General features: G+C 38.0%; 1 protein-coding gene across 3 annotated transcripts in view; it reads left to right on the top strand.

Moving 5' to 3' along the window:
- The window catches only part of nsd2 (nuclear receptor binding SET domain protein 2), a 139,669-nt gene that overhangs the window by 11,143 nt on the left and 104,439 nt on the right, over positions 1 to 24,087 (top strand). For all 3 annotated transcript variants that reach the window (XR_005633412.1, XM_039751741.1, XM_039751742.1), the window contains exon 2: positions 5,852 to 6,488. Coding sequence is in view for 2 of the 3 variants with exons in the window: in XM_039751741.1 (XP_039607675.1) it covers positions 5,880 to 6,488 (609 nt within the window). In the remaining variant the exon portion in view is untranslated. The remainder of the gene's footprint in view (positions 1 to 5,851; positions 6,489 to 24,087) is intronic.

The raw sequence follows: 24,087 nt of genomic DNA, 5'->3' as shown, positions 1-24,087 counted from the left end.
TGCAATATGTATGATAAGGCTGATCTTAAGAACAAAAAGAATATGATGATTTCAACTATCTATTTTGAGAGAGAGAAAAACATTGAAAAAAGGGAGACATATTTTAAAATATGATTCTGCTAATGGATTTCTTTTACAATATCAGGTATATTGAGTTTTGAATATGAACTAAAAAAAAGATAAATTTAATAAATATAGAATAAATATAAAAACCCATTAGTATGTTTAGTTTTTTAGCACTTGGCAGAATCTCTTCGCCTACCTACCTTTTTGTTTTTATCGGTTCACTGTTAAACAATGTTTTTTAAAGCAAAAGTGATTAGTGAGCAACAATATGCCGATCTTGTATGATGACCTAGTCAGTCTCTCGATCAGTGCCGTTTTATTTTCAAAAACCGGGAGTAGTCTTCCCTAGACATTCCTGCATACTCCGATATGGGGATGGATATTTGAGGAGTAAACCACTAGACAATTATATTTTTATTTTGTATGTTAAGGAACCATCAACAACAAATCAAATTTATAATATATTGAGCAATTATTATAAAAGTAAAGTTGAATAAAACGGTCTTGGCTGCATGAGTAAAAAAAGAAATTGAGTATGTGTGATCCTTCCGGGTGATGGATTTGGCCCAAAAGTTAATACAGATCTACAATTGTGGTGTAACAACCACATGCCAAATTTCATCCATCTATCTAGTTTTTTTTTTTTTTAGTTATGTTTATATATACACACGCGCACACAAACACTTCCAAAAAACTGTATTTTTGGACTCTGGGAGGTCTAACGTCAAGATTCATCAAAATATCAAGGTCGAATGTTTTTATGATTACTATACTTTCTCTATACTTCGTATATGAGAAAGTAAAAACGATTTCTTCTGTGCGAAGTGGTAGGTGAATTGCTGTCAACAAAAAGCAGTCCCCTGAGAAATAAACTGAAACATTACTCACTCATGATTTTTCTGTCCATATTGTAAACATTTTGTTGACCAGCACATTCTGCTTTCAGCAGTTTGAATTACATATTGATATACAACAAACACAAAGAAAGGTGGCACGTAAATTGCTTTCCATTTCACATGTAATAAGTGCTTTGTTACCGCAAATGTTATGTAAACAGCTGCCCTTTGTCATCAGCCGCCGTTCACTGGATGTATATGTGTGGGTGGCTCATGGTGGATGACATTCTGTTTTAGAGTTAAAACACAAGGGTTAAAGACTAATGGCAAGATTATTCATTCAAAATCGAAAGCTAAAAAATATTTTAGTAATTTCAGTTAGTCTTTCCAGCTACTTTAATAGGTTTGTTTAGTTCATTTCGGTTTTGTTAATTTTATTTCAGTTTACAAAAATGTTTTTTTAATAATGCAGTGGAACCTCGGTTTACGAGTAACTTGGTTTCCGAGTGTTTTGCAAGACGAGCAAAATTTTTTTAAATAAATTTTGACTTGGTAAACGAGCGATGTCTTGCAATACGAGTAGTATGGATACACTTTGTCTGCTGAGCGTCATGTGATCACAGCTGAGCTGATGGTTCTCTTTCTTGCGCACGCGTCTCTCTCTCCTCATCTCTCCCTCATGCCCAGCGCGTCTCTCTCTCGCTGGCCTGCTTCTCTCTCTCCTTGTCTCGCTCGCTCGCGCGCGCGTCTCTCTCTCGAGCGTATACTGTTTACTGCAGCATTGTGACTGTGTGTGTGTGTGTGCGTGCGCACGTGTGTGCTGTGAAAGGAGTCCCCATCTTGCGCCCCAAAACACGAAGCTGATTCTCTGTACTTTAACAACACCAGCTTTATTAAGCTTGAAACAGCATCAGCGCTGTTATTTATTGTAGCGGTATCTTTATAATGTTCCTTGTATCACCCACCGACGGCAGGCGCTTGTAGCATGTCTGCAATCTTTTTGGATGCGCTTATACAGCGAACTGCTACAGCGCTGGGAGACTGCGATTTGCTTTGGAACATTCTTCCGCGTGTCGTCTTGTTGGGTGGAATCCCACATGAGTTTAGAAACTCGCTCACACCAGCCATCATTCTTTTTAAAGGTAAAGTGCAGGTTAATTTGTTTTATGTATTTTTACTTTATATTTTGTATTAATCATTTTTATATGAATAGTTTTGGGTTTTGGAACGAATCATCTGAGTTTCCATTATTTCTTACGGGGAAATTCGCTTTGATATACGAGTGCTTTGGATTGCAAGCACTTGTCCAGAACGAATTATGCTGGCAAACTAAGGTTCCATTGTAGATTGTTTTGATTTTAGTTTTCATTAACTATGACAACCTTAATCCCAATATAATTAAAAATCATCACAGCTACAGTATATTACGGTATAATCTATTTACATATACTTTTCAGCCAAATTTTAACTGTGGGTTGTTCTGCTGAGATGTTTCTTTTCTAAATGACCATTTTAGTCAACTAAAATGATGATGATGATAATATATATAGCACCTCTCCCATGCCCAAATCGCATCACAGAATTTCAGAATGAACAGCGGGGAAAAGGTAGATACAAAGGTCAAATACACAACACTGGATGTAAAATATCAGCACAAAGTACTAAATTAAGGTAAATTCAAGACACACAAGGCTTTGAGTTGGATTATCATACAATAAACCACAATAAAATCTAGAAATACAAATATTTTAAGACAACCCTGAAAAAAACACAATTTGTGATACAAATGCAAATCATCCTGATCTCTTGGACAGACAGGGTAAACTGAGGGAAGGGTTAGAATATCGTTGTTGCCTTCCTGAACAAAGGTATTTTTAAATGTATTTTTTTTTGTCAGCTGATCTAATTAATTTTATATCTTAAATCTTTATTTTGCAAAGTAAAAAAGAACAAGAAATAAATGTACTATTAAAAAGACAGAATATCTAAAAATGTGTACTGTATAGACTATACAGTAAAAAATGAAAAGGTTAGAAATAAAAAAATAAATTTTCAAAAGAACTGTTCTTCCCAATTAATTTGGTCCCCATTGAACAAAAATGTAATTAGTATTGCTTTTGAAAACATCTATATGAATATGAAGAAAAATTATATTCAATTCTTTGTCATGTGTACAAGTACCATGTACAATGAAATGCTTGCATGTGCCCTGCAGATGGCGAACATAGACAAAAAAAAACACACAATAAATGAATATAAATAAATAATACCAGGAATAAATAAAGTGGCAGAAGTATATGTGCAGGTAGCAGTGGAGGTGACACAAGGTTGCTGATTGTTCATGAGTCTAATTGCAATTGGGTAGAAACTGTTCCTGAACCTGGAGGTGCATGTTTCCGAATGGACATTAGTCACTTCCCAGATGGGAGGAGGGTGAAAAGTGACAGTGCAGGGTGGCTGGGGTCCCGCCTAATACAGTTCACTTTCCTCAGACAGCCTGTAGTGTGGATGTCATGGATCGCAGGGAGCTGTGTGTCTGTGATCTTCTGTGCTGTATTCACCACACGCTGCAGAGCTCTGCAGTCCTGAACTGAGCAGTTGCTGTACCAGGATGTGATCCATCCTGTCCGGATGGATTCCACAGTACACCTGCAGAATCTGCACAGGGTTGTGGGGGACATCCGGGCTTTACTCAGTCTCCTGAGGAAGTAGAGGAGTTGTTGGGCTTTCTTGACTACTGCCGCAGTATGACTTGACCATTTTAAGGTCATCAGTGAGGGTGACTCCGAGGAACCTAAAGCTGCAGACCTGCTCCACAGCCTCACCTCTGATGTAGATGGGGCTGTGCTCAGTTGCTTGTTTGCAGAAATCCACAATCATCTCCTTAGTTTTGCTAACTTTGAGGGTGAGGTTGTTGTCCTGACACCATTCTGGCAGTAGTCTGACCTCCTCCCTGTAGGCCGTCTCATCGTCCTCGCTGATCAGACCTATTAAAGAAAACATTGACATATATTAACTGGACATAGTAACAGCGGAAGCTATCAAACCAAACATTTCAGTCCAGCCTACCTAAGAATGCTTTCACACTTGTCACATTGACATTTTAAAATAATTTTTCTGCAGAAATCGATGTTGATGGATAATATTTTTTTTAAAACGCGCGTTCTAATGAAGAAACAATTATTTTTATGGAACAAAATGTCTTCCATTATATTGCTTTCTAATTTTTAAGATATACTGCATTTCAATATATACGGATTAAGTAATCTACTTTTACGCTTATTTTTGCATATTTATAACTTCCAAAAAAAAAAGTTCCCTTTGTGCCCTAAACACATGCTTATTTTGCTTATTGGTTCATCCCTGTTGATTTTATTTAATGTGGGGGTGAATAAATGGCCCTCTAAGGTCTGAAGATGTGATCAAATGTAAAACTTTTGGCGAAAGTGGTTGGGGTATCATGGGTGAAGAAAGCAAAATCCTTATCAAAGTCCAAAGATGAGATTGTAAACAGTCTTTGAGACAGGGTGGGGGGTTGTAGTTGTGTGCTCTGAGAAGTGATGACTGTGTTAGAAGATTACGGAATGGCCATTTCCCACCATATTCAGTCTATTTTGTGACAAGTCTATTTTTGTAACATTATAAAATGATACATAAATGTGTGTGAACTTTCGTCATATAAATTATTTTCAACTATTCTTAAGGGGAACAAACCAATTCCTAATGTCCTAATTTTTTATTGTCAATGAAGAAAGGTGCAAAATAAGAACTTCCTGTGCGTACTTTGTTTGTAGTCCTCACTCTTCTGCAGCCTCCAGATTCAATTCACATCACTTGCAGGCAAGTTTTCTTGAAATATGCAGTTTTCTTTATAAGTTTTCCTGTTTTATAACCCTCACTGGTTTTCCACATATTTTAGCTTAGACGTGCCTTTTGCTACTGCCACAGATATCCCACCCCCTAACAAACAGCTTAGCTTACAGAGCATACCAGCCAGCTTCTACTATCTGCTGCTTGTACAACTATAGCTCTCTGGAGTAACATGCCTGTATAGCAGTGGTTTTCAATCTGTTTGACTTGTGGTCCGTTTTTAGTTTGAGAAGTGTCTCGCACATCTTTATAGATTTTTCAAGCAGCTTCATTTACTAACGTTAGATTGAAGAGCAGCAAGGTGGAGACGGCAAAGTCTATCTTTACCAAACATTAGATTAATCAAAGAGTGGGGTTTTGAGCTTCTGGATTTATTAACATAGGAGAATGTACAGGTAGTTGGAAATGACTTTGCTAAAATGCAAGCCTTGCTTGATTTTTGCTGACCAACTGAAAAATTTTTTTGGCCCTAAACACTATTGTAGAGGACAAATTTCCTCTTGGCCCATAAACCCATACGATATCTCATTATAGTCATTCTTCCTTCTCATCTTAGCCACCGGTGCAGGGCTAGAAGGCACAATGGACATTTTCTTCCCCCAGGCATAGACAAGACACATTCTCCTAATCACGCTGTTTAGCTAAATATATAGCAGGGAGCGAGCCTTGTGTGGTGTATGCTAACGCTGGGGTTTTATCTTCACACATTGGTTCCATTATGCTTGTTTCTGTTTTAAGTGCTGAAGTAATTTGAATGTGCTGCCACTTGGTATCGTCTTTTTTGCAAACTTTGCTTTTTACATCTACTTTTAATCTCATACAATGTTGCAGTTGTTTGCACATTCAAGTAATTTTAGTGTACATTCAGGAATGGACTTAACATTCTAAAAATATAGTATGATTCTGATCTGTGTTTGTACCAGTATTGATAACAGAGAGAGTATTTGAAGGACTCCTGCAATAACCTGAAGGAAAGTCAGAATTTAAAACCATTGAGTGTGCCAAATAAATGCTAATTGCCACTGAATTTTAGAACAATCTACATTTTTGTAATTCTGTTCTTTCTTTTCTGTTCCTAGAGTTTGAGGTTGCTATACATCAGACTACATGGATTTAAATATCAAAGGCAGCTCTCTACCCTTGATCCCACAACACTTGAATCCCATCAGCATGAAACAAATGCCTGAAGCAATGGGCAATATGAGTAATCCAGAACCAGAAGAAATGAGCACTGATCCAGTCACTCTTATAGATAAAGCTGCAGCTCAGTTGGCTGTCTCGTTCCAGGACAGTGTTTTTCAAAAAATAAATGTGCATGACTCTCGAGCTAAAACACTGAAGGACCTGACTTCTCGGGTATTGAATGGAGACCAGGATAAAGTTGCAATGTTTTGTGGTGAACCTCTGAGTTTGAAAGGAAATGAAACTCCTCCACAGAACATCAGCCCAAAAAAGAAAAGTGAATCTCCTGAAATAAAGCTAAAGATCACAAAAACTATAACCAATGGAAAACCACACTTTGAGTCCCATTTCTGTGAAGATGGAGAAAGTGTTCCCAATGAAGTTAGTGCAGCAGCTTCATCTATTACAACAAAAAACAAAGAGGATGGGGAAAGTGATGTCAACAATACTTCTCAAAAGAATGTCACATTTGATGTGAGGTCTAATCATGTTGCTTTACATGCTGCAATGTCACCATCAGTTAAGATTGAAAAGGTAAGGTTCCCCCCCCCTTTAATAACTCCAGATGATAGATGATGTGAGGTCTAATTGCTTACAGTTGCTTTTTAACTCTTTTAGGGTGGACGTCAACTTTTGTTGACAGCTGGGGTTGATGGCAGATATAAACTTAGTTGACATCCTGGGAGAGAGTGTGATGATCAGCTGTAAACGTTGACAAAACCCTTTAACATTACAGGTAGACCCTCTGCTAGGAGGACTGTTAGACTCGTTGACTTGATGTTGACTCCTTGCTTGTGCATGAATGGCACAGACTTCGGGCACTTTATTTTATTTTTTTGTGTATTACTTAATCGCACTTATTGAACTTCAGTTTACATTCAAGCAATCTGGAAATAAAAATGAAAGACAGGTAGCTTGTGGGAGAGGACCCAACCAAACACCCGAAAAAAATTGCCTTTCAGCTTATGAGTGATGTGACAAACAGGTATGTAATAAGTATGTGAATTTACATACTGTAGAGGCTCATCGAACATAACATTTGTCATAAATATTGTTTTTTTTTTATTCAGCACTGGGAGAAAAGAGTTGACTGCTCTCATATCCTGGGTGTTTTCATTACTAGTATTTTCTAAATATGCTTGTGGTAGGAACTTGGTAATGGAAGTAATTGTATGTGCCATATGTTTTGGCTAGAAGCTAGAGAGTTTCTGCTTGCTACCTTATGGTTTTGTACTCCCCCACCTTGTTCCTGCAAAGATATCACAACTTCATGGGCAAAAATATTGCTTCAATCTGGTACTTGTCATACCGCACCAGGGTGGCAGCTCTGAAGAGCGATGCGGTATGAAGTTTGGATGGTTTCTAGTGGCAGTGGAGTGCCAAAGTCCAAACTACTAACAGATTTGTAAGATTGTTCCAGAGCTTGTGGTCAACCAATCAACATAAGTCATCACCAGCCCCATCCATGATAGTTCCTGGTTTAACGAAAAGTATGTACCCTAGAGTAGCCGTTAAAAATAAGTACCAAGGACCACCTCCCAGGGACCATGAATGCCCCATGTTCCTGAGGTGGGAAGCAGTTTCTGAAAAGTCCCTGGTTCCTAAAGGGCACCTATAGTTAACAGACATGTCAGCTTTAGGCGAGTAGAAAACTATGCTTTTACTATAGATTTCATTCAATCAAGTGCAATTTTTGGTGCTTGTCCTATGTGGCATGTTCCCTTCCAACCCCTTAAAGTATCAGACACGTGCAATCTAGAACTGGAGTACACATTTATGTTTCATATTCTTAAAATGACATTTGTGAAAGAAATGTGTTGAATGTGTAATGCTGAAATGACACCTACCCCCCCAACTCTGACTGTACTAATGGTAGAGAGAGAATTTATTTTTGAAAACTCTAACAGAATGGGAACAAGATAACTTTTTTTTTTTTTTTTTGAGCATTGTCTTTCAGGATGCTCAAGATTAGTATGTCAAAGTAGCTGCCTTCCCTCTGAATGCGTATGGGTATACACATTTTGGTTTTGATAAGAGTGTCCGTCACCCAGCAGTTAAGAATAGGTCTCTTAGAATTCTGCACAATATTTATTGCTATAATTTATAGAAATCAATTGAGTTTTAGCTTTTTACATTCTCTGTGTAAAATACCAAAACTCACAAGAGAATGTTTGTAAATAAGATTTAAAATTATTTAATTTCATAGCCTACTGTATTTGCTTTTGCTAACATCATAGGCATTTTTTTTGCTGTAAGACTGTAATGTTTAAATAAAAAAAACTTGCCTTAGAAATGTTTGTTCAGGTTATTGTTTATTGTTGTGTAGGTGCTTAGCTCCACTGTCTATTCCTATATCTGTTATTGATTCTTTGGTAAGCCTTATGTTAATTTTTGAACTTGGGCTTTCCTTGAAGTTTTTTTGATTTGACATTTTGAGAATTTTTTAAATAAACTGAACTATTTTTTTTTAATGTTGAGGACAAAGCCCACAAATGTCCACTTGGGTATGTTCTAATAGTTCAGATTTTAAAAATGCATTGTGCATACATAATGGTTAAATAAGTACTCTATGTATCTCCTATATTTCAAACACCACTTGTCTGTAATGTATTTGATGTTAGTTTCTTTTGTTCAGTTCTTCATTGAATATTTGTCAAACAAACTAAATTAAATTTCCCTAAAGCTGTCCCCCACCTAATCCTGAGTTGACAGTAGCCAGGTTTCCATCCAAGGAGTTTTTGCGAAAAAATATTTAGCGCTTCAAATTTTAGCTGATGGAAATGCTAATTATCGATAAAATGTTGTACATTTCGACATAATATTTTTCCGTTTAACTTTAGCGCATTCCATATCGATACTTCAGATGTCGCAAAAACTACATTGGAAACATTTTTTGTTGGGAAAAAAAGGGCTTTAACGCAGATAAATGTGTCACATGATACATTTTCATCACGTGCAATCAAAACGAGAATAGCGGAGCGGTTCGCATGGTCTGATGAAGAGCCTCGTTATTTCTCGTGATGAGCCAATGCAGTAGCGGATAGGCTGGGTCTCCTGCTACTAAAATGGGTACCTGAACTCCCTCCACATCAACTGTAGCCTGGGGGTGTCTCTCCGGATGTCTAAATAATACAAAAACCGCAAAGGTAGTTTACTGTGCCAGTCAAAATATTTAATAAACTGTGTGTTTCATTATCTAAACATTTTTTTTATTATTATTAAATGGCAGATGTTTTAGCATATATGAGAAAGTCTCTCCTTTAATATTAACTTTATTTTATTTTTATTTTTTTTATTAAATGTCGGTATTTTGTATTAATTCAAATTTCAGTTTTAATTAAAAACCTTAAGGGAAGCAGGTTACAGTACTAATTCAGTTATCGCACAGAGAAGGGATGTTGAAAGGTAGGCTCACCTGTACAGATCCGATGCTGCGCAAACAGCTGCATCATGGGCACTTCCAGGAGTGCCAACGCAAATGTCTCGTATCATGCACCTGTCATCAACAAGGGCCTGGAGAACAATAGATGGCCACCCTTTGCGATTAATGTAATCACGGTAGCCTTCCGTCGGGGGAAGAATAGGCACATGCGTGCCATCCAGCGCACTGTAAATCTGTGGCACAAGATGCACCAAGGAATTGCGGTATGCAATTTCATTGGCCTCCGCTACAGTTGGAAGTCTGATATAACGCCGCATTAATTTTTCTTTAATTGCGGTGCACACAGCATATACACATCGATGGACGGTAGTTTTACCAACCCCAAAAGTTTCTCCAACTACTCTATACTCTGCGCAGGTTGCCAGCTTGTAAAGGGCGATGGCAATCCGCTTTGGGTTGGAACCGTGGTCGATGGCAACCTGTGATTGGCGCAACATCAGGACTGATGAATCCACACAACATCTCAAACGTTGGCCGTGTCATTCTAAAATGTTGCAGCCAGAGATTTTCTGTAAAGTGTCTCTCCACCACCTCCTCCCAGAAGGTCTTATTTCGTCGTTTCTCCCATACCCGTGGGTTTCGTCGCACTGGGGTACTTTCTTCGAGCTCTAGGGCTATTGGACAAGCAACTGCTTCATTCTGCTGTCGTCTTCGGATATTATGTACAATTCCAATTATTTGTGAAACTGAAATAACAGTAAGCTGGCAAATTTCAAAAAACTGTCTAAATAATCTCTCCATTTTTTTGTTTCTTTGTTTAGTGGAGGGGGTGTAACGTGGAAAACAAAAGGTAGATAATTTGCGACATACACAAAATTATGTATGGAAACGGCTCACGGGCAGATTTTTTTCCGCGATACAACAAAACTTATGCGACAGTTCGTTTTGGGGGGGATGACGTCATCACGCACACCATTTTATCAATAAAAAGCCAGTTGGATGGAAACAGGCTGGAGACAGCAAATTTCGCAATTTTTTTTTACGTATATTCTGTTTGTCGATAACAAAACGTCGCAAAAAACTGGATGGAAACTTGGCTAGTAACAGCCAAGAAATAAGTGAAAGGCATATCGTCACAAAGGCAACTTTGTCTTCTCTAATTGCTTGAGCAGCAAAGTCCAGTTGTTGAAAATTATTGGGAAAACACTTTTGCTGTTGCACTTGCAGATAACCCCAGCCTTTAAATTTTGACAGAAATATCCTGAAAAATGCATAACCCACAGATAAGCCAAATGTGAACAAATTAAACAAAATTGTTTCTGGAAAACATAACATTACTTTTTAAAGTAATGAGTAACCTAACATAATGCTTTGGTTTTTTTTTTTGTTTTTTTTTTTTAACATACCTGTGTAACTTTAAAGAAAAAAAAAAAAAAAAAGTGTCTATTAAGGAAGCTTATTCCTGGAATTTCAAAAAATAAAAACTGTGTTGTTTTGTCAAAATATTGTCTTTTTTTTTTTTTTAAGAAATTGCCTGCTGTTGCCTATGTAATATTGTACTGGCTGGTGTACCTCCGCTAAGGAAGAGGTTTAGCATGCGAATAGCATGTAATCAAGTGAAAAGAATGAAAGGTTATAGCTATACATTTAATCCCGTATGTGCTGAGGGATAAATTCAATCCACCTAGTTTAGGGTCTCAGGGAGCAAGCGACTAGTACCAGCAGCATTGATTCTAATGCAAGAAACATGCGTGGTATGCCAGTGCTTTGGGCATAATCACACAGCCAAGTAGAAAAGAGTGTGCGTGCTGTATGCAATCCAGTAACAGAAACCTATAATATTCCAATTTAGTTTTAAGCCAGCTGTTTGCTGTAGATAATTGGAAAAGATGCAATCTGGTGGCACAGCGGCTAATGTTCATGCTGCAAATATGTGGAGGCTCACATTCAGAATGGAAGAAGGGATTGTTGTTCACAGCACATGAAGAAATACATGTATTTATCAAATGCAAGAAAATGTTTAGATGTGATTGTGTTTCTTGTCACTCGGTTTCATGAGCTGTATGGGTTTAGGATTTGATAAATGCTGGTCAGTGAAATGTGCAATTCTTCATACAAAAGAAAAAGTAACACATTTAGGTAATACAGATATATTTTTACTTTTTTTTTTTTTTTTTTTAAGAATAAGTAATGTAGCCAATTTACTTATTAAAGTAATGTTCCACTTCACCGGCACATGATGGGCTTTAATACTTAGCAGTTGCATTCAAGAGTATTATAATACCATTATTAAAACGAAGCAAGCATCTGTTTTGGAAGTTTCACCATTATGGAAAGTACTCTTGCTGCCAATACACCTTACATTTTATGTTTGTGGTAGTCTAGTAAGAATCATTTTACTAATAGACTGTACCATTTTTTGGAATGATTGTTAACTCTTCTGATTTGTGAACCACCTTTAACCCATTATGATTTTTAACTGGGGGTAGTACTCCATGAAAAAGTGATATGTTTTTAAAATATTACTTAACCCATGTAGTTTGTAGTGATGGCAGAGAAAAAAAAAATAATCTCATGTTTTCAGAATGAAAGGAAACGGTTTGGGTCAGTTGCAGTGTGTGCTATGAGCTTTGGGTTTACTACTTTTCCACAGCTGTGAACTAGCAGTGGACCAAGACTAAAGATGTTTTCACACTTGCAGTCTGTTTTCTTTGTTCTAAATCATGAGATTTGTTACTTTTTCCAGTTTGTTCAGTTTCTGTTCACACTGCGCACTTTCATGTGAACTAAACATATCATTAAAAACCCTGTGAGTTAAGAGAAGCTATATATTATATATTTTTTCATACTAACTGTGTTTTAGCTTAGAATTATCCCTTTTGGCAAATTGTTTTCATATTAATATGTGAGAAGTTAAAGAAAAGGATCCATTGTGGAACTTTAACATTTAATATTTGATGTCTATTTTACCAGTTTTAGCGTTGGCACAGTCAACTGAAACTTTCAGCATTTAATCTAGTCAGAGCGTTTATTTCACAAATATGCAGTGTTTTATAAGAATGTAATTATCAGAACTATATCAGTTTTTCTGCCTTGTCCTTTTTCTGGATTGTAAGGATTGTAGAGCTTCTTGAGTAAGTCACAATGGCAGAATTCAATCAATAAATATTTAATCACATACACAATGGTCCGAACACACACCAGAATGACAAAAAGGAAGAAAATTTAAAAAGAAAAACCTCTGTAGTTACAGTGAGGGGCAGTATGCAGGTGTAGTGCTGTTGGTATAAAGAAGTCCCCATAGCATTTCTTGATGCACTTCTGCTTATTCATTGTCTAAAAGTACTCGGTGTACCAGAGAGGTGCCACATTGTTCAACATGCACTCAAAATTGTTTACATTCTCTTTAGCCTTCCCTTTTAATTACTTTGTTGATTTAGTATGGCTCTCCTTAAGTGGTTACCGGCCTGGCCTTGAAAATCACTATGGCCATCACAGAGTTGTAGAATATGTAATGGATGTTGTTGCCCATATTAAAATAAGTCTCCTAAGAAATAACGGCCTGTTCTCTCTTATTTCCGTTGTGTTATGAGAGCAATTCAGCTCTCAGCGTGTAAAAGTAGTGCTTGTAGCGGTGCACCATCTCAACATTCACTCTCTGAATAGTGACTGAGCATAGAGGCTCTTTGGTGTGGCGAAAGTCAATTCTTTGTGCACCAGGAAACACAGTTCTTGATATACCCAGTAAGTGCAGATTCATCAGAGAATTGATGCAAGTGACATAACCTGGTGTTATATTTATAGTTTAAAGCAGTGGTTCTCAAGCTGTGGGGCGGGCCCCCCTAGGGGGGTGCGAAGATGTGAAAAAAGAAAACAAGATTCAAAAATATGAAGAAAACATCTGTTGAAACCAAAATAAATTAAACTACATTCTGATACTAGAACAATAAATATAGAGTTAGATAAATGTCGATAAAAGTTAAGTATGTATAATAAAATATGCATCTACATTTCAAAAAAAATGTTAGGGGGGGCGCGATTAAAACTGTTATGAAAACTCGGGTCGCAACTTCTTAAAGGATGAGAAATGCTGTTTTAAAGTGTACAGAGTAAACAAAAGAACTGTTGCTTATGGTGCTTCAGTGTTCACATCTGCATCTGAGACAAAATCCTTGAGACTCACAAACTGCGGTCTGCCTGACAGACATGTCATTATCCAGGACACAATAGTCCCAAACACCTGCATATTTACCCTTAATGTAATGGCTGGATTGTACTGAAAATGCCAGAGAAAGCAAAGAAACCATCCTTGTTCAAAGGGCAGTCAAGATGAGCAAGTGTGTGTTTGCATGGAGTATAGATCATCTGTACATTTTAAATTCCATTTAAAATTAATTTAAATGATTTCTAATGACTGCCTTAAGTGAACAAGGCAGAGGCCAGATCAAATCAAGCTTAAGATTAGAAAAATTGAGTTCAGAAACAAAATTAAAACTGAGAGAACACAGAGCTTCTGTAAAAAGATTGCTGCTTGCACATTGCCTGCAAGTTGAAAAACTTTTATTCTGTTATAGTATAAAATATATAAATACTAAGTCTAACAGCAACTTTAAACTGTAACAAATAGTTGCCAAGGTAATATTGACATTCATAAATGTTGAAATACAATTAATTTTGTTAATTACACAGCTTTCCTTGCAAAACCCTAACAGCGCAATACCAGAATGTGACTTATTAAGCTTCTGCTGGAGGCAAGTGTGATCTTTTTTTTGTTTATAGGAACTGCGCACATGAAAGGCACTATATACATAAAATATATTCGAGTTGCAGAATTCTGATGGAACAAGTATACATTTAGACTTGAGCAATGAGTTGCTTTAGATAAAGTAGTAAAGTTTTGTGAATTTGACATGCTTAATGCAAACGAAAATGTGGGCAGAGCTGTGTGTGTGTGTGAGAGAGAGAGAGAGAGAGAGAGAGGGGGAAAGAAATTCCAGGAGCTGTTATCCAGACATGTTATCTAAACACTGCTCTTGAGATTGGTACTGAGCTTAGCACTGTACATTCATCTCATTAACAGAAATTTAGCAATTTCTGAAATGTTCAGAGAGATTATTTAAATCAGGTGGATAAATAATGTGATTTCTCAAGCATTTCCAAAAGGAAATTTTACTTACAGTTCCTTCTCCTTGTGACTGCTGTGAGAAGCTAGGCAGACAGAGTGCAGAGGACATGCGCAGACTACAAAATCCTTAATTGTAACCTGGCTATGTGTTTACATGGCCAAATAACTGTATTACTTTTGAGGAAATCTACATGTGTTAACCTGGTATCTCAGACTAATAACTGGATTTCTCTACATAGAATGAGGGTTTACCTGGCATGTTAGAAACCAGGTTTCAATAAACAAGGTTATTAAAGTACATGTAAACCTGAATGTTATACAATCTATTTTCCTATCACTTATAAGATCTTTAACGTAAAAAGTCTCACTGGTTAATGCTTTAACATTTAAGGCCACATTTAAGGTCTCAGAAGAGCACAGCTGTATAGGAGTTTTAGGGCTTTTTGAAATAAGTTTTTGTTCCGTTTTCCTTTTTTTACCTTTTAGATCATGCTTAGTTATTTAATTAATAATAAAGTGCACATCTGTAGGTAAATTCACTGCAGAGTTATCATATTCTAGTACAGGTTTATAGTTAAAACTAGAGCTACTGTACATTGATGATTTAAATGAATTTTGTGATTTATCATTATTCTTAACTATTTTTTGGTCACCTGATTAACATTTATATAGAATGATTGGTAGATCACTGATGCTACATTTGGTTGTTTTATAAGTTGCAAGATGGCATGATTTCACCAAACAATTGATAGGGATATAGATTAAATTGTAGACATCAATCCCTCGTTTGTATACTGTTAATGCATTTATTACTATGTGTCGATTAATGTAATCCATCTTTAGACAATTTGGCTACTAGCTTGGGTATATTTGAAATACAACCCCAAATCAGAAAAAGTTGGGACAGTGTGGAAAATGTGAATAAAAAAAGAAAAAAGCAAGTTATAAATTCTACTCAAATTTTATTTCATTGCAGACAGTATGAACACAAAATAATTCATGTTTTTTTGTCAACATCATTTGATTTGTAAATAAATATCCATTCTTGCCATTCAGGCCTGCAACACAATTCAAAAAAAGTTGGGACAGTACAGCATTTACCACTTTGTACAGTTCCCCTGTCTTTTAACAACACTTAAGACGTTTAGGCATTGAAGAAATCAGGTGACTAAGTGTTGCAGGTGTTAGTTTGTCCCATTCTTCCTGCAAACAATGTTTTAGTTGCGCAACAGTACGGGGTCTTCGTTGACGCATTTTTCGTTTCAAAATGCGCCAAGCATTCTCTATAGGAGACACATCAGGGCTGCAGGCAGGCCAGTCAAGCATCCGCACCCTCTTCTTATGCAGCCATGCCTTTGTTATGCGTGCAGTATGTGGTTTGGCATTGTCTTGCTGAAATAAGCATGGTTGTCCCTGGAAAAGACGTCATCTTGAAGGCAGCATTTGTTCCTCCAAAACTGAGATATACTTCTCAGCATTGATGGTGCCATCGCAGAAGTGCACTTTACCTTTGCCGAAGGCACTGATACAACCCCATACCATGACAGACCTTGGCTTTTGGACTTGTATCTGGTAACCGTCTGGATGGTCCTTTTCCTCTTTGGTCCGCAGCACACAGCGTCCATTTCTTCCAAAAAAGATGTGAAAAACCGATTTGTCTGACCACAATACACGTTTCCACTGCACAATGGAACATCCCAGATGCCTCTGAGCCCAGAGAAGTCGACGGCGCTTCTGGACACTATTTATGTAGGGCTTCCTTTTGGCATAGTACAGTTTTAGCTGGCATTCCCTAATGTAACTACCTACTGTAGTGCTTTAGAGTGACTTCCTGAAGTACTCCTGAGCCCACGTAGTTATATCATTTATTGACGAATGACGGTTTTTAATGCAGTGCCATCTGAGGGCTCGGAGATCACGGCCATTCAGTTTAGGCTTGCGCCCTTGGCTTTTGCGCATGGTAATTTCTCCAGATTCCCTGATTCCTTTCACTATGTTATGCTCTGTAGAGGGAGAAATGTCCAAATCTCTTCCTATCTGTCTTTGAGAAACGTTTTTCTTCATCATTTCAAAGATTTTTGCCCGCACTTGGTGGCAAACTAGCGATCCTCTGCCCATCTTTGCTCCTAAAGGAGTAGGTCTCTCCTCGATGCTGCTTTTGTACCGAATCATGATTGCAATCACCTGTTAACATCACCAGTTTCAAATCACATCATTATTTAGTTGTTATACCTCATTACTACCTCTGAATTGCCCTCATCCCACCTTTTTTTGGAATGTGTTGCAAGCCTGAATGGCAAGAATGGATGTTTATTTACAAATCAAATGATGTTGACCAAAAAAAAACATTAATTATCTTGTGTTCATACTGTCTGCAATGAAATAAAAGTTAAGGGAAATTTGTAAATTACTCCTTTTTTTTTATTCACATTTTCCACACTGTCCCAACTTTTTCTGATTTGTGGTTGTATGTTAGTATTAATTGCATGTTAATATTGATTTCAAATAGTCAAAGCTAATTAAACTAGCAATATTCTCTGTGAGGGCCAGTGTCTCCCAGATCTAATTTATCAACAAATTCATGAATGGCTGTGCTTGGTGCATAAAGACCTTTTGGAGCGTAAGTAGTGGTCCAGAGATGACTATTCATGCCGCTCACTCCCAGGTCTCGTCTCAAGCGATATGGATCAGTGGTCCAGAGTCATTTTTTTTCAGCACCTGTTACTGGAGATGCAAAAGTCATTTGTTCCCATGTGTAAAACGACACTGCTGACATCTTTATGCTTTGGAAGGGTAGACCAGACAATGAAGTTTACATGTTCCTCAGGATTGCAAGACACAAGTCTTGCTGCCAAAGGGTGCCCAGCTCAGGATTTGTACAATGAAGCTCCCCAAAATAACCATTGCAGAGTTTACAGCTTCAAAACTGTTGCTCAAATGCAACATCACCTGGTTTTCTGGGTACTTGAGGTTTAGCTCCACTTTTTCATTGGAGCGAATATAAAGCTAGTATTTGCCAGCTTCAGGCACTGCAGGTTTGTGAACAAAAACAGAAGGCAATTGCTGGAGGGAACAGCACACTCGGGATGCCATTCTGCAGTGGTTCTCAAACTGTGAGGCGGGCCCCCCTAAAGGGGCGCGAAGTAACAAAAAGGGGGGTGCAAAGATGTGGGGAAAAAAAAAAGAAAAAAAATATGAAAAAACATCTGTTGAAACCAAAATTAACTTAAACTACATTCTGATACTAGAACAATAAATATAGAGTTAAATGTCGATAGAAGTTAAGTAGGTATAATAAATTATACATCTACATTTCAAAAAATTTTTATTGGGGGTGCGATTAAAACTGTTATGAAAACTCGAGTCTCAAATACTTAAAGGTTGAGAAACTCTGCCCTACTGCATCATACTGTAGCTTAAGGCCTTAAAGGTTCAGCACATGTGAAGCTTTTGTGTCTGTTCCCCCAAAATCTTCAGTTCTTCATTGACGTTTTTAAACTCCAAACCACTGTTCTGAGTTCTACTAAACTATTATCAGTGGGATCTTTTAGATGACATAAACAAAGAGTCAACACCTGGCGCTTCCACACAAGAGTATTCAGTGCAGGAAGTGTCCTACAGGATAACAGAATTTTGTACTTTAGTTTTTTGGTAGTGTAGAGCAGGAATGTTAATAAACCCTCTAAAATATTAGTCAATTTGAATATGAAAACTGTTTCAGTAATAGATATAAATAGATACTCAAATGGATACTCTATTAATCCCAAGGGGAAATTCACATACTCCAGCAGCCGAAAACTGATAAACAATATTAAATTAAAGAGTAATAAGAATGCCGGTAAAAACGGACAATAACTTTGTATAATGTTAATGTTAAACACCCCACCCCCAGGGTGGAATTGAAGAGTCGCATAGTGTGGGAGGGGAACGATTTCCTCAGTCTGTCAGTGGAGCAGGACGGTGACAGCAGTCTGTCGCTGAAGCTGCTTCTCTGTCTGGAGATGACGCTGTTCAGTGGATTCTCCATGAATGACAGGAGCCTGCTCAGCGCCCGTTGCTCTGCCACAGATGTCAAACTGTCCAGCTCCGTGCCTACAATAGAGCCTGCCTTCCTCACCAGTTTGTCCTTTATGCTGCCTCCCCAGCACATCACTACATAGAAGATGGCACTCACCACAACTGTCTAATAGAACATCTGCAGCATCTTATTGCAGATGTTGAAGGATGCCAGCCTTCTAAGGGAGTATAGTTGACTCTGTCCTCTCTTGCACAGAGCATCAGTATTTATAGGTCTGTACCTTCTGTACACAGTCACTTCTGATGATCACAGGGTCCAGGAGGGACCTGGGTCTCCTAAAATCCACCACCAGCTCCTTGGTTTTGCTGGTGTTCAGGTGTAGGTGGTTTGAGTCGCATCATTTAACAAAGTCCTTGATTAGGTTCCTATACTCCTCCTCCTGCCCACTCCTGATGCAGCCCACGATAGCAGTGTCATTGGCGAACTTTTGCACATGGCAGGACTCTGAGTTGTATTGGAAGTCCTATGTGTATAGGCTGAACAGGACCGGAGAAAGTACAGTTCCCTGCGGCGCTCCTGTGTTGCTAACCACAATGTCAGACCTGCAGTTCCCGAGACGCACATACTGAGGTCTGTCTGTAAGATAGTCCATGATCCTTGCCACCAGATATGAATCTACTCCCATAGTATACCCAAATGGTTAGACCAATCGTCTCATTTAGCCCCCTCTTCCATATCAGCTGAATCAAATTGGGTATTATAACAGAGACCAATGACAAACTAAAGTAAAATGGGTTGCATAATTCTTTCTCATTGTTCTTCTTTCATACGCTCCAATTGTTTGCAGAATAAAAAATTATAAAAACTCTTCAGTGTTCCTGGACTGGCACCATTCATAACAAAGGCATATATGCTGTACTGATTTCATAGTCAAGCAGTGAGCAAGCAGATAATGTTTACTTTAATAAGACTGAGCTACTGGAGTGTGTGGTATGGATGCACTAAGAAATGTGCGAGAACTTTCCGATATTCAGGATTTAACCTAGTGAATACAGTAAGCAGTGTCCTGTATAATAGGATATGAACATCTGGGAATCTTGCAGCTTGGTTCCAATTGTTGGGATCTTGATTTGATTAAAAACTCATTCTCAATTCAGAACATAGCTGCATGTGCAGTGGTGCAATCATGCAAAATATATAGGTGTGCTATCCTCTGATACAATGTCTGATACTTCTTTAGTTGGCTTCAATGCCTATTTTTCTGCTTTGGAGATTACTATTGTGTAGGTATGTTTCACAAGCTCTAGTCTGAGGAGAGAATGAAAATGCAAATAGCAGAATGTTTTTCAAGAAATTTCTCTACCATATATCGCACATCTGTCTTCAGCTTGCAAGGTACCCACTGTCTGTCTACGGAATGATTAGTGATTGGGCAATGGTGAAAGAATAGCGATTTGCATAATCCTTCCTGGCGGTTTAGACACTGAGGGCATCTGTATAGATTGGTTAATGGCTTATTTAGTGGTACAGTATATGCAAAAAAACTTGACATGTTCAAGTTATCAACCTGAGCAGCTGCTAGCATGATAGCAGCATTGTTGGTGGTAATAACCAAGTTAGTGGTTGATAGCTGCCATTCAGCAACAGTGTAAAACAATTTGCATCTGTGTGGTTTTCATACCTCACTCTAAGCTGTAGAATGCAAAACCCAAGCTGCCAGTCATCAGTAATATACTGTAGCAGGCGGTGAATGTGACAAATGATTGCATTGCTCTATATCAGGGGGTCTCCAACACGTTGCTTGCGAGCTACCGGTAGCTCACAACCCCTTTCCAAGTAGCTCGCCAAAGGGTTAATAAATCCTACATAAATTTGAAAACTTGATTAGTCAAATTAGGGGTGGGCGATCTTTCCAAAAATTCATATTACGATCCTTTTAACACAAATTCACGATCCACAATCTGAATTGCAATCTATCTTTTCGATGTGGCATACACTTAAGAGAATATCCGGACTCAAACTCATCAAGACCTAAGTAACACTTTATTTTAACAATCAAACAAAGTTGATTCAATTGTTCTCTCATTCACTAGCTAAGCGGAGTTAAAGAACACGCCCCAAGGCTGCTGCATGAGTGAGGAGGGCCCTGCACCCTCTGCCCGCTGCATCTCACTCAGATTTGCCGGTCAAAAAATTAGAATATCATGAACATTTTTTTTTTTTTTTTTATTTCAGTAATTCCGTTAAAGTGAAACATGTATATTAGATTCATTCATTACACACAGACAACACAGCCAACACATTACACACAGACACACAGACATTACACACAGACAATACTGATGTATTTCAAGTGTTTTATTTCTTTTAATTTTGATGATTATAACTGACAACTAATTAAAGTCCCAAATTCAGTATCTTGGAAAATTAGAATATCAATTAAGACCAATGTGAAAAAAAGGATTTTTTAGAAATGTTGGCCAAGTGAAAGGTATGAACATGAAAAGTATGAGCATGTACAGCACTCAATATTTAGTTGGGGCTCCTTTGGCCTGGATTACTGCAGCAATGCGGCATGGCATGGCATGAAGTCGATCAGTCTGTGGCACTGCTCAAGTGTTATGAGAGCCCATGTTGCTCTGATAGTGGCCTTCAGCTCTTCTGAATTGTTTGGTCTGGTGTATTGCATCTTCCTCTTCACAATACCCCATAGATTTTCTATGGGGTTAAGGTCAGGCGAGTTTGCTGTCCAATCAAGAACAGGGATACCATGGTCCATAAACCAGGTACTGGTAGCTTTGGCACTTTGTGCAGGTGCCAGGTCCTGTTAGAAAATGAAATCTGCATCTCCATAAAGTTTGTCAGCAGCAGGAAGCAAGAAGTGCTCTAAAACTTCCTGGTAGACGGCTGCGTTGACCTTGGACCTCAGAAAACACAATGGACCAACAGCAGCAGATGACATGGCACCCCAAACCATCACTGACTGTGGAAACTTTACACTGGACCTCAAGCAACGTGGATTCTGTGCCTCCTCTCTTCCTCCAGACCCTGGGACCTTGACTTCCAAAGGAAATGCAAAATTTACTTTCATCAGAGAACATAACTTTGGACCACTCGGCAGCAGTTTTGTCTTTAGCCCAGGCGAGATGCTTCTGACGCTGTCTCTTGTTCAAGAGTGGCTTGACACAAGGAATGCAACAGCTGAAACCCATGTCTTGCATACGTCTGTGCATGGTGGTTCTTGAAGCACTGACTCCAGCTGCAGTCCACTCTTTGTGAATCTCCCCCACAGTTTTGAATTGGTTTTGTTTCACAATGCTCTCCAGGGTGCAGTTATCCCTATTGCTTGTACACTTTTTTCTACCACATCTTGTCCTTCCCTTCGCCTCTCTATTAATGTGCTTGGACACACAGCTCTGTGAACAACCAGCCTCTTTAGCAATGACCTTTTGTGTCTTGCCCTCCTTGTGCAAGGTGTCAGTGGTCGTCTTTTGATTGTGTAGCCTACAGAACTAGACTGAGAGACCATTTCAAGGCTTTTGGAGTTGTTTTGAGTTAATTATCTGATTCGAGTGTGGCACCAGGTGTCTTCAATATTGAACCTTTTCACAATATTCTAATTTTCCGAGATACTGAATTTGAGACTTTCATTAGTTGTCAGTTATAATCATCAAAATTAAAAGAAATAAACATTTGTAATACATCAGTCTGTGTGTAATGAATGAATCTAATATACAAGTTTCACTTTTTGAATGGAATTAGTTAAAGTCTCAACAGCATTCTCAGCATTTCTGGAGCTTAGCAGAGCCAGATGACTAGAAGAAACTTCACCAAGCAGCTCTGAAAATGGCTGTTTTGTTTGGGTCTACATACCTCAGCAAGTCTGCCTTTTCTGACATAAATGTCATTAAATCAAAGTTCAGAACAAGACTGACCGATGAACATTTAAATGACTCCATAAGAGTGAACCTAAGTGGCTACACTTCACCATACACCTCTCTTGTTGACTCCATGCAGTGCCAGTCATCTTACTAACTAAAAAACACATCACACATGCAACTGGACATGTGAATACTCTTGTAAAGTGAAACAGTGACATGTAACAAAATGACAAATGAATAAGTAACATCTGTGTATTTGTAATTGTTTTGACAGCATTCATGTTTTAATTCAATAGTGTGAGATACACTAGAAAATGCATACAGACAGGCAAAATGCACTTGCAGGTGAACAAAATATTTTTTGTGATGTTTTAATGCAAAATGTGAGTTGTGGACACCAACATTTTGTAAATGTGCAGGCAAAACAAGCATAATCAGTTTGTTTGGGTTGAAATAAGCTATGAGAATGTTAGAAAACATGAGTAGCTCTGGGCCATTTTCTTTTTGATGAAGCATCTCTTGGTGCATGGTAGAGTGGTCGAAATTTGTCAACTTATAAAGGAAAAAACAAGTTGAATGCAGAAATGAAAACAAACACTGAAATGATAGATTTTAAATAGTCAGATGTGCTTGAAGCCCTCACCATGTTGAAGACTAATAAAACCCTGGATCTGATGAGGACTTGCCTATTATATTGAAAGAAATGAAAGATATAATCTAAACTGTTAGGCATATTTTAGCAGTAACCTCATAAAGAAGTGCCAGAGGATTGGAAAGTTGCAAATGTGACTCCAGTCTTCAAGACGGTAGACAATGATTTTGAGTAATTACAGACCAGTTAGTCTTTTTCTTCTTTGCCATGCAAGACAATGTGAGCTATAATAAGAAATTTAATTAGAAAATAGCTTAAATGAAAATTCTAATTCACAAACCAGCATGAGTTTATAAGAGGAAGGTCCTGCCTACCCAGTCTTTTAGATTTTTTTTTTTTTTTTGACGAAACAACTGGAGTATTTAACAAAAACAAAGAATATTACGTAATTTAACTAGATTTTCAAAAAGCATTTGATACAGTCCCACACCAAAGATGAATTCTGAAACTAGAAGCTGCAGGCATTTAAGGTAACCTACATACCTAAGAGGAGAATGCTCCACATGGAGCACGGTCAAAAGTGGAGTCCCTCAGGTGTCTGTCCTTGGACCATTATGTGTTCTGATTTATATTAATGACATTGATTCTTCTATAGTTAGTGAACTTCTTAAACTCGCAGATGACACTAAAACTGAAGGGATGGCAGACACTGAGGAGACAGCAAAAAGAAATTTAAAATGACCTGGGCAACATTCGGAACAGTGGCAGCTTTGTGAAGAAAATGTTGGCTTGGGTGCAGTTTTATGAGAGGGACAAACTAAAGTAGCGCTTAATTGCTCAGGAGAAAAGAAGGAAGAAAAAACATGCATAAACTGTAATGCTATATAAATGTGAAGAATTATTAGTAGTAGAAGCATAGCCACAAATTTGTCAGTGGGTGGGCATATATGAAACTAGGGCGGGCAAATAAAATTTTACCCATATAAGATGGTTTACTTGACCATCAGCAGCTGAACGAGGGGGATCCTCTAATGAACCCTACCCTGCTTAGTACTGCACACAATGTTGGAATATGCATGCACGCAAATTCAAAGTCTCAGCCGTTAAAAGTAAAAATCTATCCTCCTTGGCTATT

Source organism: Polypterus senegalus, chromosome 4 (genome assembly GCF_016835505.1).
Source record: "Polypterus senegalus isolate Bchr_013 chromosome 4, ASM1683550v1, whole genome shotgun sequence".
In the NCBI taxonomy this organism is placed as follows: Eukaryota; Metazoa; Chordata; class Cladistia; order Polypteriformes; family Polypteridae; genus Polypterus; species Polypterus senegalus.
The sequence above is the reverse complement of the archived record's forward strand: the minus strand, read 5'-3'. Positions and strand labels throughout refer to the sequence as shown.